At 47.1% G+C, this 26,640-nt stretch overlaps 1 protein-coding gene and 1 long non-coding RNA gene across 9 annotated transcripts in view; both read left to right on the top strand.

Annotated features, from left to right (window-relative positions):
• Nucleotides 1-9,869: 9,869 nt before the first annotated feature.
• LOC311588276 lies at nucleotides 9,870-11,635 on the top strand. The gene is made up of 3 exons (XR_014776133.1): nucleotides 9,870-10,214; nucleotides 10,708-10,765; nucleotides 11,149-11,635. It is a non-coding gene; the product is annotated as an uncharacterized lncRNA (long non-coding RNA).
• A 4,570-nt stretch (nucleotides 11,636-16,205) lies between these two features.
• The window catches only part of DYSF (dysferlin), a 200,235-nt gene continuing 189,800 nt past the window's right edge, over nucleotides 16,206-26,640 (top strand). For 3 of the 8 annotated variants that reach the window (XM_084766029.1, XM_084766046.1, XM_084766027.1), the window contains exon 1: nucleotides 16,208-16,715. In XM_084766029.1, coding sequence (XP_084622155.1) covers nucleotides 16,628-16,715 — 88 coding nt within the window. In that variant the 5' untranslated portion in view covers nucleotides 16,208-16,627. Of the gene's footprint in view, nucleotides 16,716-26,640 lie in introns of all 8 variants that reach the window. The other 5 variants (XM_084766033.1, XM_084766035.1, XM_084766031.1 and 2 more) reach the window with 3 other exon arrangements.

Below are 26,640 nucleotides of genomic sequence, written 5' to 3'. Positions count from 1 at the left end.
ACTTTGTAGAACAGGCTGGCCTTGAACTCACAGAGATCCACCTGCCTCTGCCTCCCGAGTGCTGGGATTAAAAGCGTGCACCACCACGCCCGGCAACACAGGTCAGATACATGCTCAGTTTTTCTGCATAATGAGATGACATCATGTTTGGCCAAGGTAAGCTTGAATAAAATACTTAAAATATTTAGCTTTTCCGGTGTATTAGGAAATTTTTTTTCTGTTTGTAGAAAGCAACTGCCAAATCATGGAAGTATTAGTTTAGATAAACAGAGCAGTTTCTACTTTTTATGAATTTTCAAAGATGATTTTTTAAACTAAGTAAGAGTTATCAAAGCCTTAAAAAAAAATAACTGAATGTTTTCTAAGTAGATGCTAGAACCTATCCTATCAGATCAGTCCGTACTTTAGGCTTGTCTGCTGACTTGAAGTTAGTTTCATGTCTGATTCCTCAGCTTTTCTTTATAACTAAAAATAGAAAAAAAAATGAGTGGAGAGAAGCAACAACTCAGAACATCTCACCTTAGATAACCTCATTCCCACCACAGCACAAAAGGTTATGCTACACGGCCAACAAAAATAGAAGATCTGGGCCAGAAAGACGGCTCAGAGGTTAAGAGCACAGGCTGCTCTTCCGGCTGGCCCAGGATGAGTTCCTAGCATGCACATGGTGGCTCACAACAGCCTAACTCCAATTCCAGGAGATCCAACCCCTGTAGTCCAGGCTGGCCTCAAACTCACAGCAATCCACCTGCCTCTGCCTCCCGAGTGCTGGGATTAAAAGCGTACACCGCCGCCGCCTGGCCCTTTTAATGTTTTTAAAGTGAAGGTTATACCAGCTTCCCCTCCACCCCCACTCCCCACCCTTCAAACTAATTGTACATTCAGTTCAGAGTTAACCACAGCCCAAGCAATACTATAAAATACATGCAACAGTCTAAGGAAGTAAAGGAAAATGTAGGCTTATGAATGTTAAGGCTGTTGGAGTTAAGAGATCACAAGAAGAGATACTAAGTAGTAGGATAATAATAGGCCAACATTTACAACCAAGGAAGCTTTAGACTTCATCTTGTCTGGGCCAGTCTTGGGCTTTGTTCTTGGGACGTAGTAAGAAAGTATTATTTTCTTTTAATTAGCTGGAAAAGGGCTACTTTCTTAAGGTGTCAGGATTTGAAGACACTGCTCAAAAGCATGAAAGTGACCAGGGTTTGTCTTATTCTAATGAACAATAATGACAGTTATGTGTCACAAATAATTTTCCCTTATGGGACTCTAGGTGCAGAAGATTTTTTTTGTGAGGTTTAAAAACACACACATGCTGGACGTGGTGGTGCATACCTTTAATCCCAGGCAGAGGCAGGTGGATCTCTGTGACTTCGAGGCCAGCCTGGTCTACAGAGTGAGTCCAGGACAGCCAAGGCTACACAGAGAAACCCTGTCTTGAAAGCCAAAAAATAAAAATAATAAAAAATAAACACACATACACAAACATCTGTATGCATATAAGCTTCTGGTTGATCTTGATGGTTTTAGTAAATATTGAAATAAACTCATCCTTTAATCCTGCTGTGAATGCGAAGTACATGGTCATGGCAGTTTTATACTTACTGGTGGAGATTTGGCTTTAAATTGACACTTTTTTAAAGTATCTGTCATTTCACTATCTAGACGCCAAAGCAAAAATAGATCCCATTCAGCTTGGTTTTAATAAAAAGTACTTTCATATTCCTGTGTGTATGTGCATGTGAGTATGTATCCATACCATGGTATGCATGTATAACATGAAATTCATGTTATCAAGCTTGGCAGCAGGTGCCTTTACCAACTGAGCCATCTAGCTATAAGATTTTAGACTTTTACTATTTTCTCTGTTATAGAATGCTGTAGAAACTTGCCTTTGTAGAACTGCTTTGTTGTAATAAGCATCTTAAAAATGTAATGGGGATTGAGAGTGTAGCTCAGTTGGTAGAGTGCTTGCCAGCATGCACAAAGCCTCATTGTAGTGACAGTTTTGATTTCTTTAAAAACCTAGTTATGAAGCCAGGCGTGGTGGTGCACGCCTTTAATCCCAGCACTCGGGAGGCAGAGGCAGGTGGATCGCTGTGAGTTCGAAGCCAGCCTGGACAACAAAGTGAGTTCAGGACAGTCAAGGCTACACAGAGAAACCCTGTCTCAAAAAACAAAAACAAACAACAACAACAAAAAATCCCTAGTTATGTGTGTGAATATGTTTTTGTATTAATCCCAGGTGTGAGATAAGAGGCTGCCTCACAGCAGGTGATAATGATTTGCCTCATGCACTATCAGGGACATGCTCTTTGACAGCTGCAGATAGTTTAATTCTGGGGACTCTGCAGAGAGTGTAGGGTATAAATGGGAGACCCCAGAAAGCTTCCCATATGTAGCTGCTGCTCCCTCTGCTGTTGCCCCTGCTGCTGCTACTGCTCATCCTGCGCCTGCATATGCTGTTGCGTTTGCCATTGCTGGTTTGCTGGACTGCTGGGTATTTTGACAAAGAAGATTGGGCTTGCCCCAAGGAGCCCAACGTCTCTAATCAGCAGGAAGTGGCCTTTCCCATCTAAAGTCTTTCTCCTAGTGTTGGGGGATTGGAAGGGATTAGGGTGGAATAAAGGTTGCAAAGGAGGTAGAAGTATAAGAACCCAATAAAATAGTTTAAAAAAAAAATACTCACGTCACCTCGTAAACCTAGTATGTTAGTACTCTTAAACCCAACACTCAAGAAGTATAGGCAGGAGAATTATTGGTCAAGGTCATTCTCAGCTGCGTTACAAGTTCAAGGGTAGAGTTTTTAATTACTTGATTACAAAAACTATCAAACAGTAAAGAGACACACAGGGTCTATATACTCATTTACTAATTAACTGAGTTTCATATGACTGTGTACTAATTAACCAATTACCAGCTCAATTCCAATTATTCTTATGCATAAATTTGTATCACTTCCAGTGTCGTTCATAGATTACCTAAAATTAAATTTTGGCTATTTAAGATGGCCCAGCAAGTAAAATTGCTTGCCACTGAGCCAGAAGACCCGAGTTTGGTCCCTGGGACTCTCGTGGTAAGAGAATTAACTGCCACAAGTTGATATCTGACTTCCACATGCACACTGACATGTGCACTTTCAAATGTACATATACTCACCTAGATATGTTATAAAATATTTTTTTTAATTGAATTATGTCATTCTACCCGTAAATGTTAGGTTATAACCAGTGTCATTGCAAACATTTCTGTTTAACAAAAAGTCCAGTTCAGATCTTTGTGTGTGTGTGTGTGTGTGTGTGTGTGTGTGTGTGTGTGTGTGTGCGCGCGCGCGCGCGCGCTTGGGCGCAGAGTGTGATATGGTTGCCTATACATGCATGTGTGGAGAGGTCAACATCAGGTATTTTCCTTTATTGTTCTCTATCCCACCCTCCTTTTTTTTTAATTTTGAAGGAAAAAAATGTGTTTTGCCTAAATGTATGACTGTATGACATGCATGCCTTGATGACTCCAGAGGCCGGAAAGAGGGTATTGGATCCCCTGGAGCTGAAGTTACAGACAGGTATGAGCTGCCATGTGTATGCTGGGAATTGAAAGCGGCTTCTCCATCCCCTCTGCCTTATTTTTGAAGATAGCTCTTCCATTAAACCGAAAGCTCACTATCTGAGCTAGACTGGTGGCCCAACAAGTTCCAGGAACCCTGTTTCTCTACCCTCCCTGGAATACAGGTGAATGCATTATTCTTTTTAAAGCTGTGTCTAAACCCAGATCTGAATAAGTTCCACACATTGTGATTGGGGGAGTGGGTCTTTATATAATTGAAAATAGTTTTTCAGGGCTACATTTGATTCAGTGATAGAACATTTTTATAGTATATACACATGAGGCACTCAGTTGGATCCTAGCACTTCAAATAACAGCCTTATATGTTTTGTTTTGTTTTTCAAGGCAGGGCTTCTCTGTGTAACTCTTTCTGTCCTGGAACTCACTCTGTGGATCAGGCTGGCCTTGAACTCATGGTGATATGCCTGCTTTTGCCTCCCAAGTGCTAGGATTAAAGATGTGTGCCACTACTGCCTATTCAGGCTTATATGTAATGTAAATATATATGAAATGCATACATTGGGTTTCTTGTGTCCTTGTAATTTCTTTGATAAACTAGGAGTTTGGTTGGATTCATGGTTTTGCCCAGATATTTATATCTCATTTTTGTTATATTTTGGAAAAGTACTCATCTGTAGTTGATTAAAAGAGTGCCAGGGGGTGTTGGTCGTTGTTTATTAGTAGTTATGCTCAAAGAAGGAACAAGGAAAAAAGACATTAGGTTCAGGGGTCTCTGTCTCACCCCCACTCCCTCCTTACTGCCCTCCCTCCCCTTCTCCCTCCCCTCTATCCTTTCTCTCCTATCTAATGATAGAGGGTGAAACCCAGGTGGCCTTTCTGATGATGTGTCTTCATGAGTTACCCAGAGTCCTTGGTATATGACTTCTCTGTGCCCAGAGACACAGCATGGCACTCAATCATGTATGTCCCTTCAACTACATCAGCTCCTTCTGTGCCCTTACTCTGCATCTTAGCACCTGTACCTGGCCTCTCACTACCGGGACCTGAAACAGATTTCTTCATTTGGTTTGTTATAGGAAAGTGTGGCCTCTTCCATCAGGTGGGGTAATACCACTTGAGGAAAAGTTTATGTTTGGGCCCTCATTATCAATCATGGCAGCCCCCCTCTCTTCCTCAGAAGCTTTCCTTGTGTAAAACTTGAGATTCCAGAGGAAAGGGAACCAACAGGATATGGGAAAAAGAGACTGAGATACTGAACAGTTACTCTAGAAGTTGGTCTGCACTATTATGGAGCCAAGAAGTCCTACAATATGCTACTTCCAAACTGGAGAAGCAGAAACACTAACATCCAAAGGCCTGGAGAAGGTGCTACTGAAGGCTGGACGAAGGGTGGCTATGTAAGCTCATGAAGGGTGGCTATGTAAGCTCATAAAGGGTGGCTATGTAAGCTCATGAAGGGTGGCTATGTAAGCTCATGAAGAGACTACATTGGTCCTTCTCCTTTTTGTTCTATGCAGTCCCTTAACAAAGGCCTGCCTACCTTGGAAAAGGTAGATCTTTGTCTACCTATCCTAGTATGTACCTTTCTTAGAACTAACCTCATAGACACTAGATAATGCTTACAAACTATCTAGGCATCCTTTAGCCTAATCTCACACATGTAACCATCTGTGTGTGTGTGTGTGTGTGTGTGTGTGTGTGTGTGTACAGCTGATACAAGTATCATAGTATATGTATGAATGTATGTGGTTGGTGTGTGTGTGTGTGTGTCCTTCATCCTATCTGGAAACATATCCTGTGGGAAAAAGTTCAAAAGGAAGGCTGCACATACATACTGACTCACTTGAGTGTCTTAGCTCCAGAGCTGGGCTCTCACAGCTCAACAGAGAGCCTGGTCTCTACTTGGCCAGGGGTCACAAAGCCTTTCAGAAAATTTCAGAACAGACACTCTTGCCATACTCAATTCTGAACACACTTGTTTCCACTGTACTTGCTGTGGTTAAAAACAAAAACAAAGGCTGGAGAGATGACTCAGATGTTAAGAGCACTGTCTGTTCTTCCAGAGGTCCTGAGTTCAACTCCCAGCAACCACATGGTTGCTCCCAACCATCTATAATGAGATCTGGTGCCCTCCTCTGGCATGTATATATAATAAATAAATACAATATTTAAAAGAAAAAAAGAACAGATTTTATAAAAAAAACAACAAAAACCAACAACAACAAAAACTGGAAGGAATTGAAAAAAAATCCCATCTAGACAGAGGAAGAGAAACAGCTCTAATTTTGGATGAGCCTAAAGTAGTTCTTAACAACTTATTCTCACTATCCTCATCACAACTATAATTACAGATAAGTAAAGTAAAACTCAGGAATCCAGTCCAGTGTGGTGGCACACACCTTTAATCCCAGCATGCGGGAGGCAGAGGCAGGCTAAGCTGTGAGTACAAGGCCAGCCAAGACTACACAGAGATGCCCTCAGTGGTTAAGAGCACTGTCTGCTCTTCCAAAGGACCCGGGTTCAATTCCCAGCACCCACATAGCAGCTCACACCTGTCTGGAACTCCAGGTCCAGGGGTTCTGACACCTTCAGACCAATGCACATAGAGTAAAATTAAATAAATTAAAAAAAAACTGAAAACAACAAAAACTCAGAGAAACAAAATCTATTAGTGAGCCCTTGTTGGCAGGGTCTGGTGTTACCATGTACATCCTTCTCTCTTCCCCCAGTATATAGGGACTATGAAATTCTTATTCCAGATCAGGGCACATGGTCCTAGAAGACTTGACTTTATAGGAGTGAAAATATATTGGCCTCGATGATTGGACTTTCCCTTAAAATGCCCAACTTTGGACCTCTGTTAATTTTCTCTCCCAAAGGAAAGGCAAAACTAGTAATTCCAGGGAGCAATTTAAGAATTGAACAAACATAACAAACATAATAGGGGAAGTAGAGATCTTGAGGTGGAAGAATAGAAGGTAATGGAATACATGTGACTTAAAAACAGAAGGGAGGCTGGGCATGGTGGCGCACGCCTTTAATCCCAGCACTTGGGAGGCAGAGGCAGGTGGATCTCTGTGAGTTTGAGGCCAGCCTGGTCTACAAAGTGAGTCCAGGACAGCCAAAGCTACACAGAGAGACCCTGTCTCAAAACAACAACAGCAACAACAACCAAGAAAAAAGGAAGAAGATGAAGAAGGGAACCAGACAGTGGGCATGAAAGAGGACAGAGGGGAGAGGGGAAAATGATAAAAAGAATGGCTTATATGTGAAAATGCTGTAAACCTAGTACTTAAGAAAAGTTCACTTAAAAGAATTGAACAAATTTAGCTGAATTATCTAAACAAATATTGCTGAATCTTAAGCAAAGGTCACTTTTTTGGTTTTTTGTTTCTTTTTGGGTTTTTTGTTTGTTTGTTTGTTTGTTTGTTTGTTTTCGAGACAGCATTTCTCTGTGTAGCCCTGGCTGTCCCGGAACTTGCTCTGTAGATCAGGCTGGCCTTGAACTCACAGCAATCCACCTCCCTCTGCCTCCTGAGTGCTGGGATTAAAGGTGTACACTACTATCACCTGGCTGCTAATCACTTACTAAGATAATAAAAATAGAGACTTCTAATTCAATTCATTCTCTCTCTCTCTCTCTCTCTCTCTCTCTCTCTCTCTCTCTCTCTCTGTGTGTGTGTGTGTGTGTGTGTGTGTGATATGTATGAGCATGAATTGGTGTGAGTATGGATGTCAGAGGACAACTTCTGGGAGTTGGTCCTGTCCTTCCACCATGGATTCTGGGGATTGAATTTAGATCACCAGGTTGGCACAGCAAGCACTTTCACCTGGTGAACCATCTTGCTAGCTCTGAAAATCTTAATAGTGCACAAGCTTTCACCTTCTGCCTTCCTGTGTCTCCTTTCACTCTTCTCTAAGGCAAGCCACATAAACTAGAATTCCTCTTCTCTAGTGTAGGTCAAAGAAAGAAAAAAAAAAACCCTCTTCCATAAAGCCAGTCATGATGCCCCAAAAGATCACTTTGGTCTTTCTCTCCTTTTCTGTTTCGGAACTTGTAGTGGTTAGTCTTCATTGTCAACTCATCTGGAATTGGAATCACCTAGGAGACACACCTCTCGACCTGTCTATGTGGGCATTTCTAGACAGGTTCTACCAAGGAGGGAAGACTCACCCTGAGTGTAGGCTGCAGTGGTCCATGGCGCTGGCATCCAGGACTGCAGATGGAGAAAGCAAGTGAGCACTCGTGCGCTCCTGCAGAGTCCCATCTGCAAATGCAGTGTGACCAACTGCCTCATGTCTCTACCATCCAAAATAAGCTCTTACTTACTCCATAAAACACCGTGGCCAAGGCAACTCAACTTATAAAAGGAAGCATAGGTATCGGAATTCGTGGTGGAGGAGCGAAGGGACAGCTGAGAACTCATCTTCATCCACAACCATGAGGCAGAGAGAATACACTGTGAATCCTAGGAACCTTTTGACATCTCAAAGCCCATCCCCAGCAATATATCTCTAACTAGGCCACGCCTCCTAATCCTTCCCGAATGGTTCCACCAATAGAGGAACCAACATTCAAATATGGCCATTCTCAGTCAAACTTTCTCATAACCCTTAAGTTACTTTTGTCAAGTATTTTGCCACATAATGAGAAAACGATCATAGACCTAACTATAAGGAAATTCTTTGGGGCTGATAAGATGGCTGAACAGGTAAAGGAATATATTGTGCAGACCTGATGACTTGGGTTCAATCCACAGGGCCCGGGTAAAGGTGGAAGGAGAGAGAGCCAACACACCAAATTCACCTCTAGCCTCCACATATGCACTATGGTGTAGACATGCCTTCTCCCCTCCCCCTCCCCCACCCCACACACTCACACTAAAATTAAATTCTCTGGCCTCTTTCATAAAAGGTTGTAAGACTCTCATTTTAGGAAGGGCTACATGAAAAAGTACGATACAGAGCAGAAGAGACGAGTCTGAGTGGGCAGGCGTTGCTGGGTATTGCCACACAGTTGCTCAACTCATGCTCTTACCGTCTGTGGTGAATCTTGTCAACTTGGCTGGGTTGACATGTACCTAGAATAGCAAATCATCTGTGTAGGTTGCTGAAGGGCAGGGAAGATTAAGTGAAAGGCCCGAGATCTGCCCTGTGAGTGGACAGCACAGTCTCATAGGCTGAGGACCTATTTGAGTTGCTCTGTGGTGCTGCGCCCTCCCCAGCATCACTGAGTAACCTCTGAAACTATGAGCTAAACCCTTCCTGAGAGAACTGACACCTGAATTGTCCTGTGACTTCCGTATGAGTTCCATGGCACTCACACCCACAACAAAGGAAGGTAATTTAAAAATGAATCCACCCTTTAAATTTTTTTTTTAATTTAAAATTATATGTATGTCTGTTTTCTGCATCTGTACCTGATACCTGCAAAGGTAAGAAGATAGTGTTGGATTCCCTGGAACTGGAGTTTTGGGCATTTGTGAGCTGCCATGTGGGTGCTCTTTTGAGCCGTCTCTCCAGCCTGATCCACATTAGCTTCAACTGCTTGTAGCAGGCATTTCATCACAACAATGAGACATCTACACTATCGAATCACATCCCTGCAACAGCTGCCAATTCATCACTAAACTCAAGTATTAAAATAGGGCTGGAAAGATAGCCCAGAGGTGAAGAACACTGGCTGCTCTTCCAAAGGTCTTGAGCTCAGTTCCCAGTAACCACATGGTGCCTCACAACCACTTATAATGAGATCTAGTGCCCTCTTCTGGCCTGCAGGTGTGGATGCAGGCAAAACATTGTCTACGTAATAAATGAATCTTAAAAAAGAAAAAAGGCTGGGATCAAACCTGAGTTCAGTTTCTAGATCTTGCTCTTTGTTCTGAAGTCTCCTGTGTCATCAAACTATGATCAAATAAATTTGTTGTGTTCTTCTCTTGTTAACCAATTCTTTGGAATAGCGGTGTCTGCTAAGGCCCTTTAGGGTGGGTAGGTAAGATACCACCTTCACTTCTTGCCTCTACACAGGGATGTGGGGTAGAAGGTCAAATTGTTTAGTGTACTTTCCATAGCCATATGTGGAAACCTGATATTTATTCTTTCATGTCTTGGATAAAGAATAAACTTCAATCCACAAAAATCCTAATCATACAGACACACACCTCTTTCTCTGGGGAGTTTTATGGGCTCCATCAGAACTCTTAGCTCCGTACTCCCCACTCCTTCCACTCCTGCCCTTATTCTAATAACCCCAAAGGAGAGGAAATAGAAACACTGAACACCAGCGTGCTTAGTACATCTTTACTTTCATAGCCAAAGTGCATCAAGAAATAGAACTGTCTTTTTTTACTTTAAACAAATTGTGCGAGAACTCATCACAGAAACAAACAAAAAACAGCAGTGCTGTTGAGATGGCTGGCTGTAGCTATGGCAACCAAGCTGGGGGGAGGGGGAAGGGGGATTGAAAACAAGAGGTTGAGAGGCCGAGACTTAGGAAATGGATGGCGCACACGCAACAGGATCCGAGCTGTGATCTCCGACCCCCATCAGGAAAAGGCTAACATTTGCTGTCCCTCGGAGCTTCCACTGTTGACTTCCTAAGGTTCCTCAAGGAATTAAACTCAGCTCTTAGAACAGTTCCTTCTCAGTGTGTGGGTACCCCTACACAGTGACAGGAAGCCCTGGATCTGGAGCTTCCAGGACTGGGGCTAAAGTTTCCATTTATGAAAGTTTTGGAAAGGGTGTTTATGAAGGCAACAGTAAAAGGTAAGAGCTGGAAATGGCAAATATCTACCCCAAGGACCAGCTCTGCACTCCTGGCAAGGAGGAGTTAAAAAGTGGAATGACAGTGACGAGAAGCCTGTCTCTGTGTTGTTCCTTAGGCATTTCCTAGTAGGCTAGACTGACTGCTGAGTGAGCTTGGGCAGCCACAGCACTGGAATAATAACAAATATTACCGCATCTAGCTTTTTTTTTTTTAATGTGAGATCTGGGGGAAGAGGGATTCGATTCCTTATGTTTATACTGTGATTGAGCTGTCATTCCAGCCCCGTAAAGGTCTCTCAGCAACTCTAATTGCCCCCATCTCACACACTACTCACTTCTTTTTCAATAATTGAGGCACTTGTCCACTTTATTATGCAGGTGACTCCTGTGGGCCGTGTACCCATTTCTTGGTCCCAATTCCAAATTCATGAAACAGGTAATCTTTTCTGTTCAGCTAGAGTGGTTTCAGAGAGAGTGGGCGGGGGGGAGGGGGTCTTTCTAGAGAGAAAACATTAAGCATGTCCCATACACTGAGGAATGAAGGCTGAGTAGAAAGTTTGAATAACACCTGCTGTATAAAGTAAAAGAGTCCAGGATGGGTAACAGTTCTTTTCAAATTGCCTTAGTCGTGCTGTGATGGTTGAAATGGCCCCCATAGGGCCACACATTTGAATGCTTGGTTCCGCAATCGGTGGAACTGTTTGGACAGGATTAGGAGGTGTGGCCTTGTTGAGGAGCTGTGTCACTGTGGGGTAGGCTTTGGTGTTTCAAATGCCCACACCATTTTTGGTTCTCTCTACCTCCTGCCTGTGGATCAAGAAGAGCTCTCGACTATTGCTTCAGCACCATGCTGCTACCATGTCGCGCCTCGCTTGACCGGCAAGAAAGACCCGACCACCAGTTCTTCTCCTAAGCTGCTTTATTCAGGCCTTTCTTCTTCTCTTCGGTGAAAATCCCCCCAAGCCACGCCCCTCACACTCATTTATATCACTCAAACAGCCAATCACACCAAGACACGTCTCACGCTCTGATAGGCTCGCGAGCAGCGGGCCTTTTTCAAATAAGGGGTTGTTTAAATCGAGGCAGCTCCGGCTGCCTGCCGGGCGCCATGTGGAGGCGGGGGTCCACAAAGGGCTCTGTGGCTCTCCACACTACCATACACCCCACCATGATGGCCATGAAATCACCCTCCGAAAACTGTAAGCCCCCCAATAAACTCTTATATAAATCGCCTTGGTCATGGTGCTTTGTCACAGCAGTGGAAAAGTAAGACACGCATCACATTTGAGGCAGCTAGCTGAGGGCCTCTCCGATCCGGTTTTAGCTCCTCTATCATGTTACTTCATGTTACATTGAGCATCTGCATAGAGCCAAACTGTACTTCTTTAAAAATAGACTACAGGGGCCGGCAAAATGGCTCACAGGGCAAAGGTGCTTCTCAGCAAACCTGATGACCTGTGAATCCACACGGTAGAGGCAAAGAACTGACACCTGCAAGTTGTCCTCTTAGCTCAACACGTGTGCTATCGCGCCCGCGCGCGCGCGCACACACACACACACACACACACACACACACACACACTCATTTAAAATAAGTAAAAAATAAAAGTACCCCATAATGTGGGCTTCCTCTGCTGACACTTGGCAGCATCCCAGCAGGTCTCCTGCCTTGCCGGCTCCTGCACCCTTTCACTTAGAACCCATTACTTTCTTCTCTCTCTCATCCCTTCCGGAGCTCAGTGCAGGCCCTTCCTTCCCTTCTTTCTGAAGAGATCTCTTCCTCTGCTCCCACCTCAGCCTTGCACCGCAACTCCCTAATTGCCCTGCAGGTCCTGTCTAGAGTACTCACTGTCTAGAGACGTCACACGGTTCCGCGTCCGCTTCCACTTTTCTCCATCTTAGGCCTTTAACTGCACTTGTTGGTTTGGATTGGCATAGGACTGACTTGATCATTCAAGAAATGTCCGATTTTTTTTTCCCTAGTGAAGTAGAAGCTCCCTGAGGCCAGAGGCTATGCAGGTTTGCTAGGGCTCTGACAAAGGATAGGAGTGACCCAGTGGCTTAAATGATAGCAATGTGTGACCCACGGTGTCAGAGACTAGAAGGCTGAGCTTAAAGACGTTGGAAGGCAAGTATGGTTTCTTTTAAAGCTGATCTCTTTGGTTTACAGTTGGCTGTCTTCTTGCTGCGCTGTCTTCACATGGCCTGCCCCTCAACCCCCGCATATGCACACATGTCTAGTTTATCTCTGTGCCCAGGTTTACATCTAGAAGGTCATCAGTTGGGTGCTGGAGAGATGGCACAGCGGTTAAAAGCATGTATTATTCTTCCAGAGGACCCAAGTTTGGCTCCCAGCACCCATGCCAGGGAGATCAGAACCTCAGGGATTTCCAGCTTCAGGGAATGTGACATCCTCTTATGGCCTCCTTGGGCACCTGCATGTTTGTATTACACACACACACACACACACACACACACACACACACACACATACAAACACACACACACCACAATTTTAAAATTAAAAGCAAATCTTAACAAAAATAAGGACACTAGTTAGACTTGAGTAGAAATCACTGTAATGGCCTCATTTTGGCTCAGTCACCTGCTCAAGGAGCCTATCTCCAAATTCAGAGGCACAGGGTAGGGGGGTGGGGGGCTAGTGGGCTGGCGATACAGCTCATTAGATGAAGTATTAGACATGCATATGTGGATTCCCAGCGCCACACCAAACTGTGGGTACTAACCCACATCTGTAATCCCAGCCTTTGGGAAACCGAGGTTGCAAGGTCAGAAACTGAAGGTCATCTTGGATCACGTGATTAATTTGAGGCCAGCCAGAAATACACGAGACCCTGTCTCAAAAACAAACAAAAATAGTTCAGTTTTTGAGATAGGAACTCTTGGGGAGGAGGCACAGATGAATGCGTAACAGGGACTGCATCACTTCTGCTCATATTCCCATCATCCAGCACAGTGCTGGATTTGAGACCTGACTTACACCCCTTGGTAAAGTATTGCATTCCAAACCCACACTTTGCTCTTCCCTGCAAGCATGGATTGTGTTAGAGGTAAAGAAAATCAGAAGGCATGGATCGCAAGGAAAGGACCTTCTGTGGTCACAGGAAATGTTTGCTGTCACAATCAAGCCACTGTTGCCTTCTCTTAGGACTTCCATATAGAGCCAAACCAGAAACATACAATTGGTTGGCTTTAATGCCCTGGTTTGTCTGCTGCCCTAATGGATGGCTGGGGAGGTTCTGATGACAGCTGGCGACTCACCCTTGGGCCCCTCTTTAGAAGATGAGTCACAGATGAGCTGTGGAAGGATGGATCCCACCAGGTCCAGGAAAGCAGTTTAGTAATGGATACTAGAAGAGGAGGAGGAAGAGGAGGAGGAGGCGGAGAACAAGAACCAGCAGCAGCAGCAGAAGAAGAGGAGGAAGAGGAGGGGAGGAGGAGGAAGAAGAAGAAGAGAAAGAAAAAAAATCTTATAATCCCACAGCCAGGAATTCAATCTGAGTACCTGGCAGGGCGGGGGTTCAAGATCAGAGGTGGGAGCTCAAGATAGGTTTATATCCCAAAGTTAAATTCTTTTTTCTTCTTTCATTTTCCTTCCTTCCTTCCTTCCTTCCTTCCTTCCTTTCTTTTTTAAGATAAGGTCTCTGTAGCCCTGGCTGGCCTGGGAGTCATAAAGATCAACCTCCCTTTGCCTCCCAAGTACTGGGATTCAAGGTATAGGGCCACCATGTCCCAGCCCCAACCCCAACCTTAATTTCTTTAGAAAATATATATAAATTCTTATTATAATAGTAGTGAGAATCTGCCTTGGCCCACTGGGGTTTGACTAATGCTCGGGAGGAAATTTTTCCTGTATAGGGACAGAATACAAGACACGAAGAGGGGGCAAGTCTACATTCTGATCAAACCTGTTTATTGAGAAAATTCACAGACTTCTTATAAGGCAGGGGGCAGGGAAGCATACTGCTATGGCAACCCAGCAGGAGGCTATCTCAAGATGAGAGGAATTCCAAGCAAGTCACAACCTTCTGCCACACCGAATATTTTACTATCTTTATCTAATCTAACTGTTAAACTACAAGAGGGTGGCTCTGTCTAAAACTTATCTTTAGTCTAACTGCTAAACCATGACAGGGTCAGCTGGTGTCTGGTAAATGGCAGACTGCTGGAGAAACAAGAACCTAGGCTCTGACAAGATGGCTGAACATTGGCTATATAGCCCGTCCCCTACAAGAATCTGGGGAGAGTGCCTAGTAAGTAACAAGAGGGGGAAGCTTTGTGAGTTCAGTGCATTGAAATTATTGCAGTTATGTAGCTATTGGAGATTGTTTTAAATGTGTGTGTGTGTGTGTGTGTGTGTGTGTGTGTGTGTGTGTGTCTCCTGTGGAAGTCAGAGAACAACGGGCTGAGCCTGTCTTTCCTTCCACCATGTGGGTCTCAGGAATTGAACTCAGACTTGGTAGCAGGTATCTTTACCTGATTAACTGTCTCATTGGTCTTGAAAAGGTTGTTTATGAAGAATTTGTTTTAGACTTATTGTATGAGTATGGGTGTTCTGCCAATATGCGTGTATGTGCGCCATGTGTTTGTAGTGGCCAGGAGAGAGCATCAGATCCCCCAAAACGAAAGTTATGGTGCTCTTAACAACTGAGCTCTCTTATCTCTCCAATGCTGTTTAGGAAGACTATTTAATGATACAAGAGGAAAGTTATGTAAAACAGTAGGACATGGCACAGATCCTCTGACTTAGGTAGCCAATGCAAATTGTCACTTGCATGCCTTTATACGTCCAAAGGGGAGCCTGGATTGTTTTTGCTTCTTGGCTTTTTGAGACAGGGTTTCTCTGTGTAACCCTGGATATCCTGGACTTGGTCTGTAGACCAGGCTGGCCTCAAACTCATGAAGATTCACCTGCCTCTGCCTCCCGAGCGCTGGGATTAAATTATTAAAGGTGTGTGCCACCATGCCCAGCTATCTGGATTGTTTTTTGTTTACTGTTTTTTGTTTGTTTGTTTGTTTTTTGGTTTATGGTTTTGTTTTCCAGGCAGTGTTCCTCTATATAGCCTTGGCTATCCTGGAATCACTTTGTAGATCAGTCTGGCTTCAAACTCACAGAGATCCCCCTGCCTCTGACTCCCTGATTGCTGTGATTACAGGCTTGCATCACCAGAGCCTGGATTGTTAAATATTCAAATCTTATTTTAATACAATTTTTGTTTTATTTTAAGGATCTTCCTTTGTGTAGTTTGTGTTTAAGAAGTGGAGGCAGAGGCAGGCGGATGGATGTGAGTTCGAGGCCAGCCTGGTCTACAAAGTGAGTCCAGGACAGCCAAGAGACAGAGACAGAGAAACCTTGTCTTAAAAAAAAAAAAAGTGGTTTTCAATCGGTGGGTTGTGACCACTTTGGGATTGAACAACCCTTCCACAAGGCTCACATATCAAATATCCTGTATATCAGATATTTTACATTACAATTCATAACAGTAGTAAATTGCAGTTAATGAAGTAACAACAACAATAATTTTATGGTTGGGGGTCACCACAACGTAAGGAAACTGTATTAAAAGGTCACAGTGTTACGAAAGTTGAGGACCACTGTGTTAAATTAAGCATGTGTTACTTTTACCACCAGGAAAGGAGGCAAAATTTTTAAAGCCTCTGCGCTGTCCACCAATGAAATTCTGAGCTTTCAGAGGAAAGCGCCAGAGGCGCGCCTGCTCCCAGCTTTCTGTCCTGGATCTCTCTTCCTTCTTGGGGCTGTCTGACTGGCCTCTGAGGAGCTATCACGTCCCTGTGACCACTGCAAGCTACAGGCGAAGCCAAGCTTAGCACAGCTCCCGGGCAGAGGTGGAAGGTCAGGGGAGGGGCCGAACTTTTTTCTGTCCGGAGCGCGATCTGAGCTGCACTGGGCGTCTGAAGCCCTGGTCCTCCTGCGGGCCGTCGCGGCCACCGCCCAGCCCGCAGCTTCAGGGTCTAGTGCAAAGTGCCGTGTCATTGGGAAAGCTGGTGGCTGGGGCATTGAATTACAGTTCCATGGAGCTGGAGTAGGACTGCGTGGGTGGGGAACGAACAGAAGCCCCTGTTCTGCTCACAACGCACTCTGACTAGCCTGACTAGCTAGCGGGGTGAGGCAGTTGGAGGCGGGGTCCTAGCCTAGCCCACTGGGGCCGCTCGGACTAGCCAGTTCCTCTTCAGGACAGCACCTGTGAGGCGGGAGCCATACATCCAAGTCAACCTCGCTCCGCTTGCGTCTTGACCCTGTCCCTCCTGCTTCGCGATGCTGCGAGTCTTCATCCTCTTCGCGGAGAATGTCCACACCCCGGACACCGACATCAGCGACGCCTACTGCTCCGCGGTGTTTGCAGGTAGGACCGCCGGAGACCCAGCCAGGCAGGGTCAGGAGTAGGATCCTGGGGAGCGGATTAAGGCGTGGCTGGAAGCCAGGAAAAAGACTGCCTGGCTCTACCAGGCTGTGTTGGATATTGAAAAGATACAAAGGAGAGGGGTGGGGCGACTCGGGAGAAACTGAGGCTGTGAGATAGACGTGGCCCGACTGATCTTCAGCGAGCCAGGGTAGCGTTGTGGCAGATCAGGAGGTCGGAGCCATTAGCCCTCTTCTCTAGATCTCTTAAAAGATCTCTTTTCGCTCTTGGCTACACAACCCTGTGTAGCAGGGCTTTGCCCCTCTCCCCGGAAGGCCTGGGCCTCTGCCTATTTATAACTTCCCTGGGCCTTTGCTCACTATCAGAAGCTAGCCTAGCAGACTGGCTACCAGTGAAGGCAGAAAGCACAGCCACGCCTCCAGAAATCCTATTCTCTCTCTCTCTCTCTCTCTCTCTCTCTCTCTCTCTCTCTCTCTCTCTCTCTCTGTGTGTGTGTGTGTGTGTGTGTGTGTGTCTGTCTCTCTATGTCTCTCTGTCTCTCTCTGTCTCTTACACACACACACACACACACACACACACACACACACAGGATGGGGGAAGTTTAGGTGTCATCATTACCAACCTTTTAAGACTGTCTTCCTTACTCCACAGAATGGCACCTGTTGGGGTGGTGTTTAGGGTTCCTTAGACTGGGATCCTCTAATGCCAGCCCTCTGCTCCTCTCTAGTCCTGAGACATCCCACCGCAACCTTTGGCGTACTCACGCCTGCACTTTTCCTTTGGGATGTGAAGGCTGGCCATGTCTCCTTTCCCAGGACAACACTTCACCACCTCAGAACCAGACCAAGACTTCATAGTCTGTCTTCCAGCTCTTAGACATAAAGGGGATCAGGAGCAGAGGGCGAGGGTTTGGGCGATGTCACCGTCTGCCCGACACATCCCCTTCTCAGCCTTCCTTCCCTGCCAGTCCTCTCTTCCCTGCATGCCTGGCCAAGGAGATGGGACCCTCAGTTAACACCTGGCCACGCAGTGAACGTGCCCTTTTCGTGCCACCAGTCATCAAGCACGCGCATGTGCTCTCAGAATGTGTGCACACCCCCAGAGTCCCTGGGACATCTGGGATGGCCATGAAGAATGGCTGCTCTCAGAAGGCACGCTTGAGGCAAGCATGGCACATGCAGATGTGTTGGGATGCTGAGTGTAGAAACGGGGGGCATCTTTGGACGGAGACCCAGGGTGGGCCACCAGGGAAGCAGCCTGCACTAAGAGCAGAAACAGAAGAGCTTAGAGAACATTCCATATGTGTGCCTCCTGGCCCCCGCCCCCCGCCCCCCCCCCCCCCACTGTGCTTTGACTTTGTCCACCAGGCTTCCCATAGGAGCCTTTGGAAATGAGCTTTTATCAATGCATTTCCAGCAGACCGGACAAGGGCATCTTCCTGGGAGGTTGGGTTGGAGACTTTTGTGCTTCGTCTGTACCCTCAGCTCTGGGCAGACCATCCAACAGCCTGGTTTAGCTGCCTAGCCGAGGGTTCTGGACTCTATATGGTAGGCTTCCGGAGCAGTGGTTCTCAACCTGTGGGTGGGTTGGGACCCTTTTGGGGTTGAAGTGTCCTTTTACGGGGGGGTGGGGTAAGGGGGTGGGGGGTGGGTCCCTATCAGATATTTACATTAGGGTTCATAATAACAGCAATTTTTCTTTTTCTTTCTTTTTATTTTTATTTATTTATTTATTTTTGCAATTTTCCAGTTGTGAAGTAGCAACAAAATACTTTTATGATTGGGGGTTTCAACATGAGGAACTGCATTAAAGGGTCACATCTTTAGGATGGCTGAGAACCACAGTGCTAGCGGGTACCACTGGCGCTATATCTCCTCCTCTCTACTCTTGCTTCCTGGCTGACGGAAGGGAGGATACACTCCCGAGAGGCCAGCCATGCTCCTTCGGTCCCTGCACCCCTTCCGCGCTCACTGTCTGGGAGTCTGAACAGCTTTTTGTAAAGGCACACTCCCATACTCTATGCTTTTGCAGGCACCGGCTTTGTCTCCTCTGGTGTCCACCCAGGCAGCCCTGAGTTCCTTTCAGCTTCCCTGGCCCCCTCCCTTTTCTGCAAAGGTTCGTAGCATTCTCTTCCTCCTGGTCCACCCCACCCCCAGGGCAGACTCAGGAGCTCCAGTGGGAGAAAGGCTAGGGAGAATAAATAACCACCGGGAGAGGCTGCGGCTTATGTAGTTTCAGGCCTGTCTTCACGTAGCCCCTGGGACGTCTCTGGAGCCTTCCTGCAAGCCCACTGGGAGGAGGGCATCCATAGTCCTGTCTTTGCTGCCTGGCTCCGGTGGACATGCTCCCCTTTCCGGGAGCCCAGAGCTCACTGTGTGGAAAGGAAGTGTTTCGTCTGGTGCTCTGAGCCGGAGAAGCAGGCTCACTGGAACTCGAAGCCCAGGATGTCATTGTCAGGCAGTAGAGAATGAGATCTCCGCCGCCCCTCCCCCAGGCCCTGGCCACCTTCCACCTCCTGCATTAGCCAAACTCTTAACCCATGTCTAAATTTGGCTGTCTTGCAGTATTTAAGCTTGCTCACTCTTCTGCTCTTCTCGGTCAGTGGCCAGACTGGTGACTGATCACAGAGCAGGCTCTGGCCTGGGACAGAAATGCAAACCTCCCTTCTGGGAAGCCTGTTCTCCCTAGCTGACCTAGAGCTGCCTTCTCAGTGGCGGTCACAGTGTCTCACAGGTCCTCTGTGGGAGAGTCAAGTCAGTCATCTCTGTAGGGTGGAAGGGCAAGGCTACCCAGTCCCTTTACTGATGAGGATTTGGCCCAGAGAGATGCAGGGGCCTTCACCAAGGTGGTACACTTGTCAGAGCCTTCCTTCACAAGAGGGCCGTGAATAGGGCTCTGGAATGCATGCCGTGTGCCACCCACACCAACCAGGCTGGGTGCCCAGTGTAGGGCTGAGTCTAGGAGAGGGAGCATAGGCTTGTGAGGACTGCAGTATAAGACGAATGACCCAAAGTCTGAGAGGCCTAACTTTTTTTTTCTTGCAGACAGGGTTTTTCTGTGCAGCCTCGGCTCTCCTGGAACTCACTCTGTAGAGCAGGCTAGCCTTGAACTCAGAGATCCACCTGCCTTTACCTCCTGAATGCTGGGATTAAAGGCGTGTCTTGTTCTGACTTAGTATGTCTTTATTACAAGGAAGGGAAGTAGACATTGGCTAATCATAAGTAAAACAGCATTTTCAGAAATTGTTCCTGTAAAATGCTACAAAAATACCATGGACAAGATCCAGATTTATTATAACTGACATGCTTCTGTTGGACTCTCACGCCCAACTCGGGAAGGGCTGAGTGTTGGGCACCAGTGTCCACCAGGAAGGTGGTACGTTGCCCCCTGACTGTAAGAGTTAGCCTGGGCTCGGGGGGGGGGGGGGGGGGGGGGCTTCAGAGCCCTGACACCTTCAGTCACTATCTTCGCCTAGGGCCAAGACTGGAACCCTTTTCTGGTCTCTGGGTCTCTTAGGGCAGTCTCGGATCCAATGGCCTCTCTCCTTACAATAAGCACATTGGTCCTTTTCTACCCTGGGCCGCCTCCGATCTCCCCCTCTCTATCTTGCCCCTTAGACCTAGAATTATTAGCTACCACTGTGGCCAAGATCCGAGTTAATTCTTTGCCTCTACGTCTCCTAGTCTCCTTCTCTTCCTCTGTTTCTCTTTTATTATATACTCTCTCTGCCTCTTTCACCAGATCCTGGGTGCTGAAGGACTGAATGTTATCCAGTCTCTGTAACTTCCTTTTAATATCAGGAGCTGCTTGATCTATGAAGGACATAACTACTGTTGCCTTGTGTTCAGCTGCCATGGGGGTCAAACGGGGTATACATTCGGAACCCCTCTAATAATCTCTCCAAAAAGGCTGCAGGGCTCTCATCCTTTCCCTGAATTATGGTTCTTACCTTGGCCAAATTGGTTGGGCGTCTGCCCGCCGCTTTGAGGCCTGCCAGCAGAGTCTGGCGGTAGACACGGAGACTTTCCCTACCTGCTGGGGTTTCATAGTCCCAGTCTGGACGGGTGAGAGGGAACCCTGCATCAATCTCATTGGGCAGGAGTGTGGGTGAGCCCCCGGGACCAGGAACATTTTTTCTGGCTTCTGGGAGGACCCGCTGTCGTTCATCGGTCGTCAGGAGCACCTGCAGCAGCTGCTGGCAATCATCCCAGGTGGGTTGGTGTGTCAGCAGAATGGATTCTATCAGAGATGTCAGTGCCTGAGGGTCTTGTGAGAAAGGGGGGTTATGGTTTTTCCAATTATAAAGGTCTGAGGCTGAAAAAGGCCAGTAAGTGATTTCTCCGTTGGTTGTACGGAGAGGAAAGAGAGAAGATTGCCATTGGTCTTCAGTGGGGCCCCGGCGGAGGCGGAGGCGGGGAGGGGAGGGAGCGGGTGCTGGGGTAAGAGAAGGAGGGTCAGGGGAAGGAGGTGCTGTGGGTGAGACAGTGGAGGGGGTAGATACGGAGGTGGTAGAGGGTAGAGACGAAGTTGGTGGGGTTAGAGGTAGGGGGTACGGAGGAGGGGAGTCCAGATGGAGAAGGTCCTGCATTGGATCTTGGGGAATAACAGGTTTCAAGAACTGCGGAGAAATCGAATCGCGGGAAGTTGAAGTCTGGCCCTGGTCTCCAGCGGCTGAGGATCTTACCGGCAGGAGGGTGGTGGTATCAGGTTTCAATTGAGGCTTCTGCGGCAGGAATGGGCGGATCCAGGGGGGAGGGTCTGAAACCAAGCTTTCCCACATTAAGATATAGGGTACCTGATCTGGGTGGCCACGCGACCCTGGACTAAAGACAATGGATTTTACCCTAGTGATAGTCAGTGAGTCAAAGGTCCCTTCGGGTGGCCAGCCTGCATTGAAGGCGGGCCACTCCGAAGAGCAAAAAGTCTGCCAGCGTCCCTTGCGAACGCTTAAAGAGAGGTTGTGTGCGCGGGCACGTATATCTTTGAAATGGTCAAGCGTTAGAGTCAAGGGGGTGGTCACAGTCTGTCCCATGTCAGCGCTGGTCGCTTCAGTCAACACAAATACAAAGAGGGCTATAACACACACAAACGTAACTAGTAGACAAGCGAACACACGCTGCGCAGCATTGAATCGGCGCCAAACCAGAAATACTGATTCTGACGGCGGCGTGCGGACACGCTCGCCTACTGATTTGAGGAGGCTGACGGTGTCGCCGCCAGGGCTCATCCAGAACACCACTGAAGCGTCCTCCAGGGTGATACCAAACCACCTAGAGCGTCCTCTAGGGTGAGGGAGAGAGAGTGCCCAGCACGTCTGCCCTTACTTCTCGTCCCTGCTACTGACTTGCGTGCTACAGAGAAACAAAAATACAGACAAATACGAAACAAAAGTCACTTACGTCTCAGTCGTCCGTCGGCGGCCCGGGGCGGGGGGGGGGGGGGGGGGGAAGGGGAACCTTCAGTGGGTGAGTCGGGGGTCTCAGGCGACCTCAACTTCCCGGCCAACGCACCAAATGTTGGACTCTCACGCCCAACTCGGGAAGGGGGGTCGCCGTGAGAGACCACGCGAGGCATAACACACTGATGCAAAAGCAAAGGTTTATTGTTATTGCTGACGCGCCAGGGTCCCTCAGCCCTCGGGAGGTGAAGGATCCCGAGTAGCTGTTACAGACTAGTTTTTAAGGGCAAAAAACCACAAAGCACGTGGGGTTCCTTATCAAGCTTAAACCGTATGGACATTGGCAGTGGGAGACTTCTTGTGGGGACTTGGGTGTGGGTCCCTAGGGCGGTTACTAGAAACCATATGGGACTTCTGATATAGGGAGCTCGCATGTAGCTATTCTGGGAACTAGGGTGGGACTCTGAGGCTGGTAGTAACGAGAACTGGGAGAAGCCTCTGGGCAGGGCAAGCAAGCGTCTTACATTTTATAATTTTATAATTTCTCACTTCTGTATACAACATATAACACAAGCAATGTCCTGGTCCAGTAGCAAGCACAGCTGGTAGCAACCTTCATCGCCCCACTTCATAGGACAGGAAACCGAGGCACTAGGCTGAAAGTGACTAGCCAGGTATTTGCTCAGTAAGGACTGGACCTGGGGTTTCATGCCCAGGCAGCCTGGAACTAGAGCCATCTCAGCACCTTCTTTACTAGCTCTACTGTCTTCTTCCAGCTCTAGGTCTGACTCAGAGACAAAAGGAGGAAGGAAGCCAGGCGTGGTGGCGCACGCCTTTAATCCCAGCACTCGGGAGGCGGAGGTAGGCAGATCGCTGTGAGTTCGAGGCCAGCCTGGTCTACAAAGCAAGTCTAGGACAGCCAAGGCTACACAGAGAAACCCTGTCTTGAAAAAAAGAAAAAGATAGAATTTAGGCATGTTGACTGATACACACCCCCCCACCCACCCGTCCCCCTGCCGCATTACATGCATGGTTCTTTTTTTTTTTTTTTTTTTTTTTGGTTTTTTGAGACAGGGTCTCTCTGTGTAGCCTTGGCTGTCCTAGACTCAATTTGTAGACCAGGCTGGCCTTAAACTCACAGCGATCCACCAGCCTCTGCCTCCCGAGTGCTGGGATTAAAGGCGTGCGCCACCACACCCGGCCACATGCATGGTTCTTACTCATCTAGGGCGGGAGGGCCTCAGTTCTTGCTGTGTGGCCTTAAGGGTGCCTGCTCATTTCAGCAAGCTTCTGTCCTGACTCACCTTTCCGTGTCTGATGGGCCAGTCAGATACCACTTAGTGCAATTCCCAGGTGTCCCAGCCTTTGTCACAGTCTTCACATACCTCTGGAGGTGGCTGCTTAGGATATGATGCTCTGAGTCCAGGGTAATGGGTCATATGACCCTGAGCATGATAGCCTTTTGTGAGTATAGCAGGGCCTCTAGGGGAGGGGACAGTGGTGTCACTGTGGGCCTTTTTTTTATAAGTGAAATAAAAGTTGGGAAGGGGACTAAGGAATACAGAGAGCTGGCAGCCCTAGTCACAACCCAGTGTCATAAAACTATTGAGAGAGGGAGAGAGAGGGGGAGGGGGGGTGCCACTTTTCAACTGTGTGACCTTGGACAAGTCACTCAACTACTGTATGCGTCGTTTCTTCCACTGTGACGTGTTGTAGACCCGATGAAGCACTTTCAGCAGGGCCTGGGCCCCCACACTCGTTAACTCCAGGGCTGGGAAACATAGCTTGGTTGATAGAATGTTGGCAGAAAGAGGCCCTGGGTTTGGTCCCCACCTCTGCATAAAGCCAGGATTGGGGATGCATGTGTGTGAGCCCAGCACTTGGGAGATGGAAGATGAGGATCCAAAGCTCAACATCATCTTCAGCTACACAGGGTACTAGGTTGGCCTGGGCTACATATGACTCTGTCTTAATAAACAGAGAAACATTAATGCATGTTAACTATACTTATTATTTATAATTATATATTTTTATAATTGCTATTATAGTCAACATGTGCATATATCAAGGGATTTTTGTGCAGTCCCAAGAAAGTTTTCAGTATTTTTTGTTTTGTTTTGTTTTTGTTTTTGTTATTGTTTTTCAAGACAGGGTTTCTCTGTGTTAGATTTGGCTGTCCTGGAGTAGCTTTGTAGACCAGGCTGGCCTCGAACTCACAGCAATTCACTTGCCTCTGCCTCCCAAGTGCTGGGCTTAAAGGCATGTGCCACCATGCCCGGCGCTTTCAGTATATTTAAAAAACTGAATCAGTACTATCATTAGCTCCATTTGTTCATCCAATGGCTGCATGGCTGGTATCTGTCTGCCCATCTGCAGGGACCCTCATCTCCTCTGTCTGCCATTTCTGTCTGTCACCTTCTGAACTGAGGCGCTGTCCTCCTGCACAATGGCAGGCCATGGACTCACAATGCTGCTATGCCTCTGTGAGTGCATGTTTCTATAGAGACACGCGCCCCCTCCCCCAACCCCGGGCCCTCAACCCTCTTCAGTCCTTCCCTCTCCCATGCACTCCCTTTCTCACAGCCTGACTGTTGGCTTCTGTCCACCTTTGTCTCTCGGAGGAAGTGCTAACTGTGCTGAAGCCAACACCTTTGCAAAGCATCATCCCTTTGTTTTCACAGTTGCTAGGTCAGACTCTGCAAGTTCTGGGTCACCCACCCCATGAAGGAAAGGTGGATGGATGGCCAGGAGCCTGCATCATCCCCATCACTGCAGGCTCTTCCGAGGTCATGGCTGTAGCTAGACGACATGAGTATTTTACACTCTCAGCAACGTGAAGGTAGTGACTGGACTGGGGCGTCCAGAGAGAGGATGGAGTAGAGGAGAGGACACATGGGGGCATCCACACTTCTGGAAGATTTAGGGGCTGGCAAGTGTGTCCCGAAAGAACCCTTCAAACTCAGTCGGAGCCTCCCTCTAAAGAGTGGTGTCACTGAGCAGAAGTCAAGGTCTTTGCCTCAGGGTACTTGGTGTTTAGGTCTTAGGCAATCAAGGCTCCAGACAGTACAAGAATGTGGTCAAAGAAAGCTTCAGTCTTCATTCCCGGTCAGGTGGTAGGGCCACCAAGAGATTACAGAGAACAGAATTACAACCCCCCGCCACCTGTCCTGCCCCCCCCCTCACCCCGTGTCTTGGGAGCCTGGCCAGCAATGCCACCTAGATTAGGCTATAGAGAAAAAGATGTGTGCTCATAGGGTAAGTGGGGGCTAGTGTACCCCAACATGTACACAAATGTTAGATTTGTGTTAAACAGGCTCCTCTGCCAGGTTCTGATTTTTCTTTCTTTTCCTTTTCTTCTTTCTTTCTTTCTTTCTTTCTTTCTTTCTTTCTTTCTTTCTTTCTTATGAGACAGAGTTTCACTGTGTAGCCTTGACTGTCCTGGAACTCATTTTGTAAATCAGGCTGGCCTTGAACTCATAGAGATCTGCCTGCCTCTGCCCCTCTAGTGCTGGGATTAAAGGCTTCTCTGGTTTTTCAAAGGAAGCCATAAGAGGAGATTCGTATGGGAAATCTTCCAATACTTAACTTGGGCACACTTTTGCTATGAAGCATCATGTTGTTCTAAGATGACACATCTGTAGGGGACATCAGCGTATTGTCTGATGCACAGTGTAAACTACAGGACAGCATCCTCCCCCTTATCCGTTAGCACCTGTGAATGGTGGCAAACATTAAACCCAATGAGGACTTTTAATTTACTTTTTTCTTACCTTTATTGGAATGGAAACATGAAATCTAAACAAAACAAAACAGACACACAAACAACCCAAAACAGCTGGGCATGGTGCTGCACACCTTTAATCCCAGCACTTGGGAGGCAGAGGCAGGCGGATCTCTATGAGTTGAGGCTAGCTTGGTCTATAAAGTGAGTTCCAGGACAACCAAGGCTACACAGAGAAACCCTGTCTTGAAAAACCAAAAACCAAACCAAACCAAACCATTCCCACCTGGACTTGTTATATAAACCACTTCACAACTGGTTCCATTCCCACTGGACTTCCAGCTGGGGAGCAGGTTGCTGTCTCTGTAGCTGCCAATCCATGCACACCCAGTCTTGGGAGATTCCCTAACGCCTCCATGATAAACCGTGGTAATTAATCACTTACATATTGGCATCCTACGTCACAAGCTTCTGGTGCATCAGGTTGTCCAAGAGCCTCCTGCCTGCTGCTCTGTTCTCTCCACAAAGTGTCTTTGACAATGTGGTCTGTGATAGCACAGCATCATAGCTCACATCCCAGGCAGAATGAAAAGGCACTGGGGTACCGTGTCCACAAAGACACTACATACGCACTTCCTCCTCCCGTCTCATTGACCTCATGGCCACATCTAGCTGCAAGGGAGGCTTGGTATATGGTTTTCAGCTTGGATACCAAGTACCAGGTAAAACTATGGGACAGATCAGTGGAAGAGAGGGAGAACAGAGATGGAGGGTGAATCCCGTTCTTC

The sequence above is a fragment of the Acomys minous genome (assembly GCF_964271855.1).
Source record: "Acomys minous genome assembly, chromosome: 17".
Classification (NCBI taxonomy): domain Eukaryota; kingdom Metazoa; phylum Chordata; class Mammalia; order Rodentia; family Muridae; genus Acomys; species Acomys minous.
This window is presented reverse-complemented; position numbering and strand designations above follow the sequence as displayed.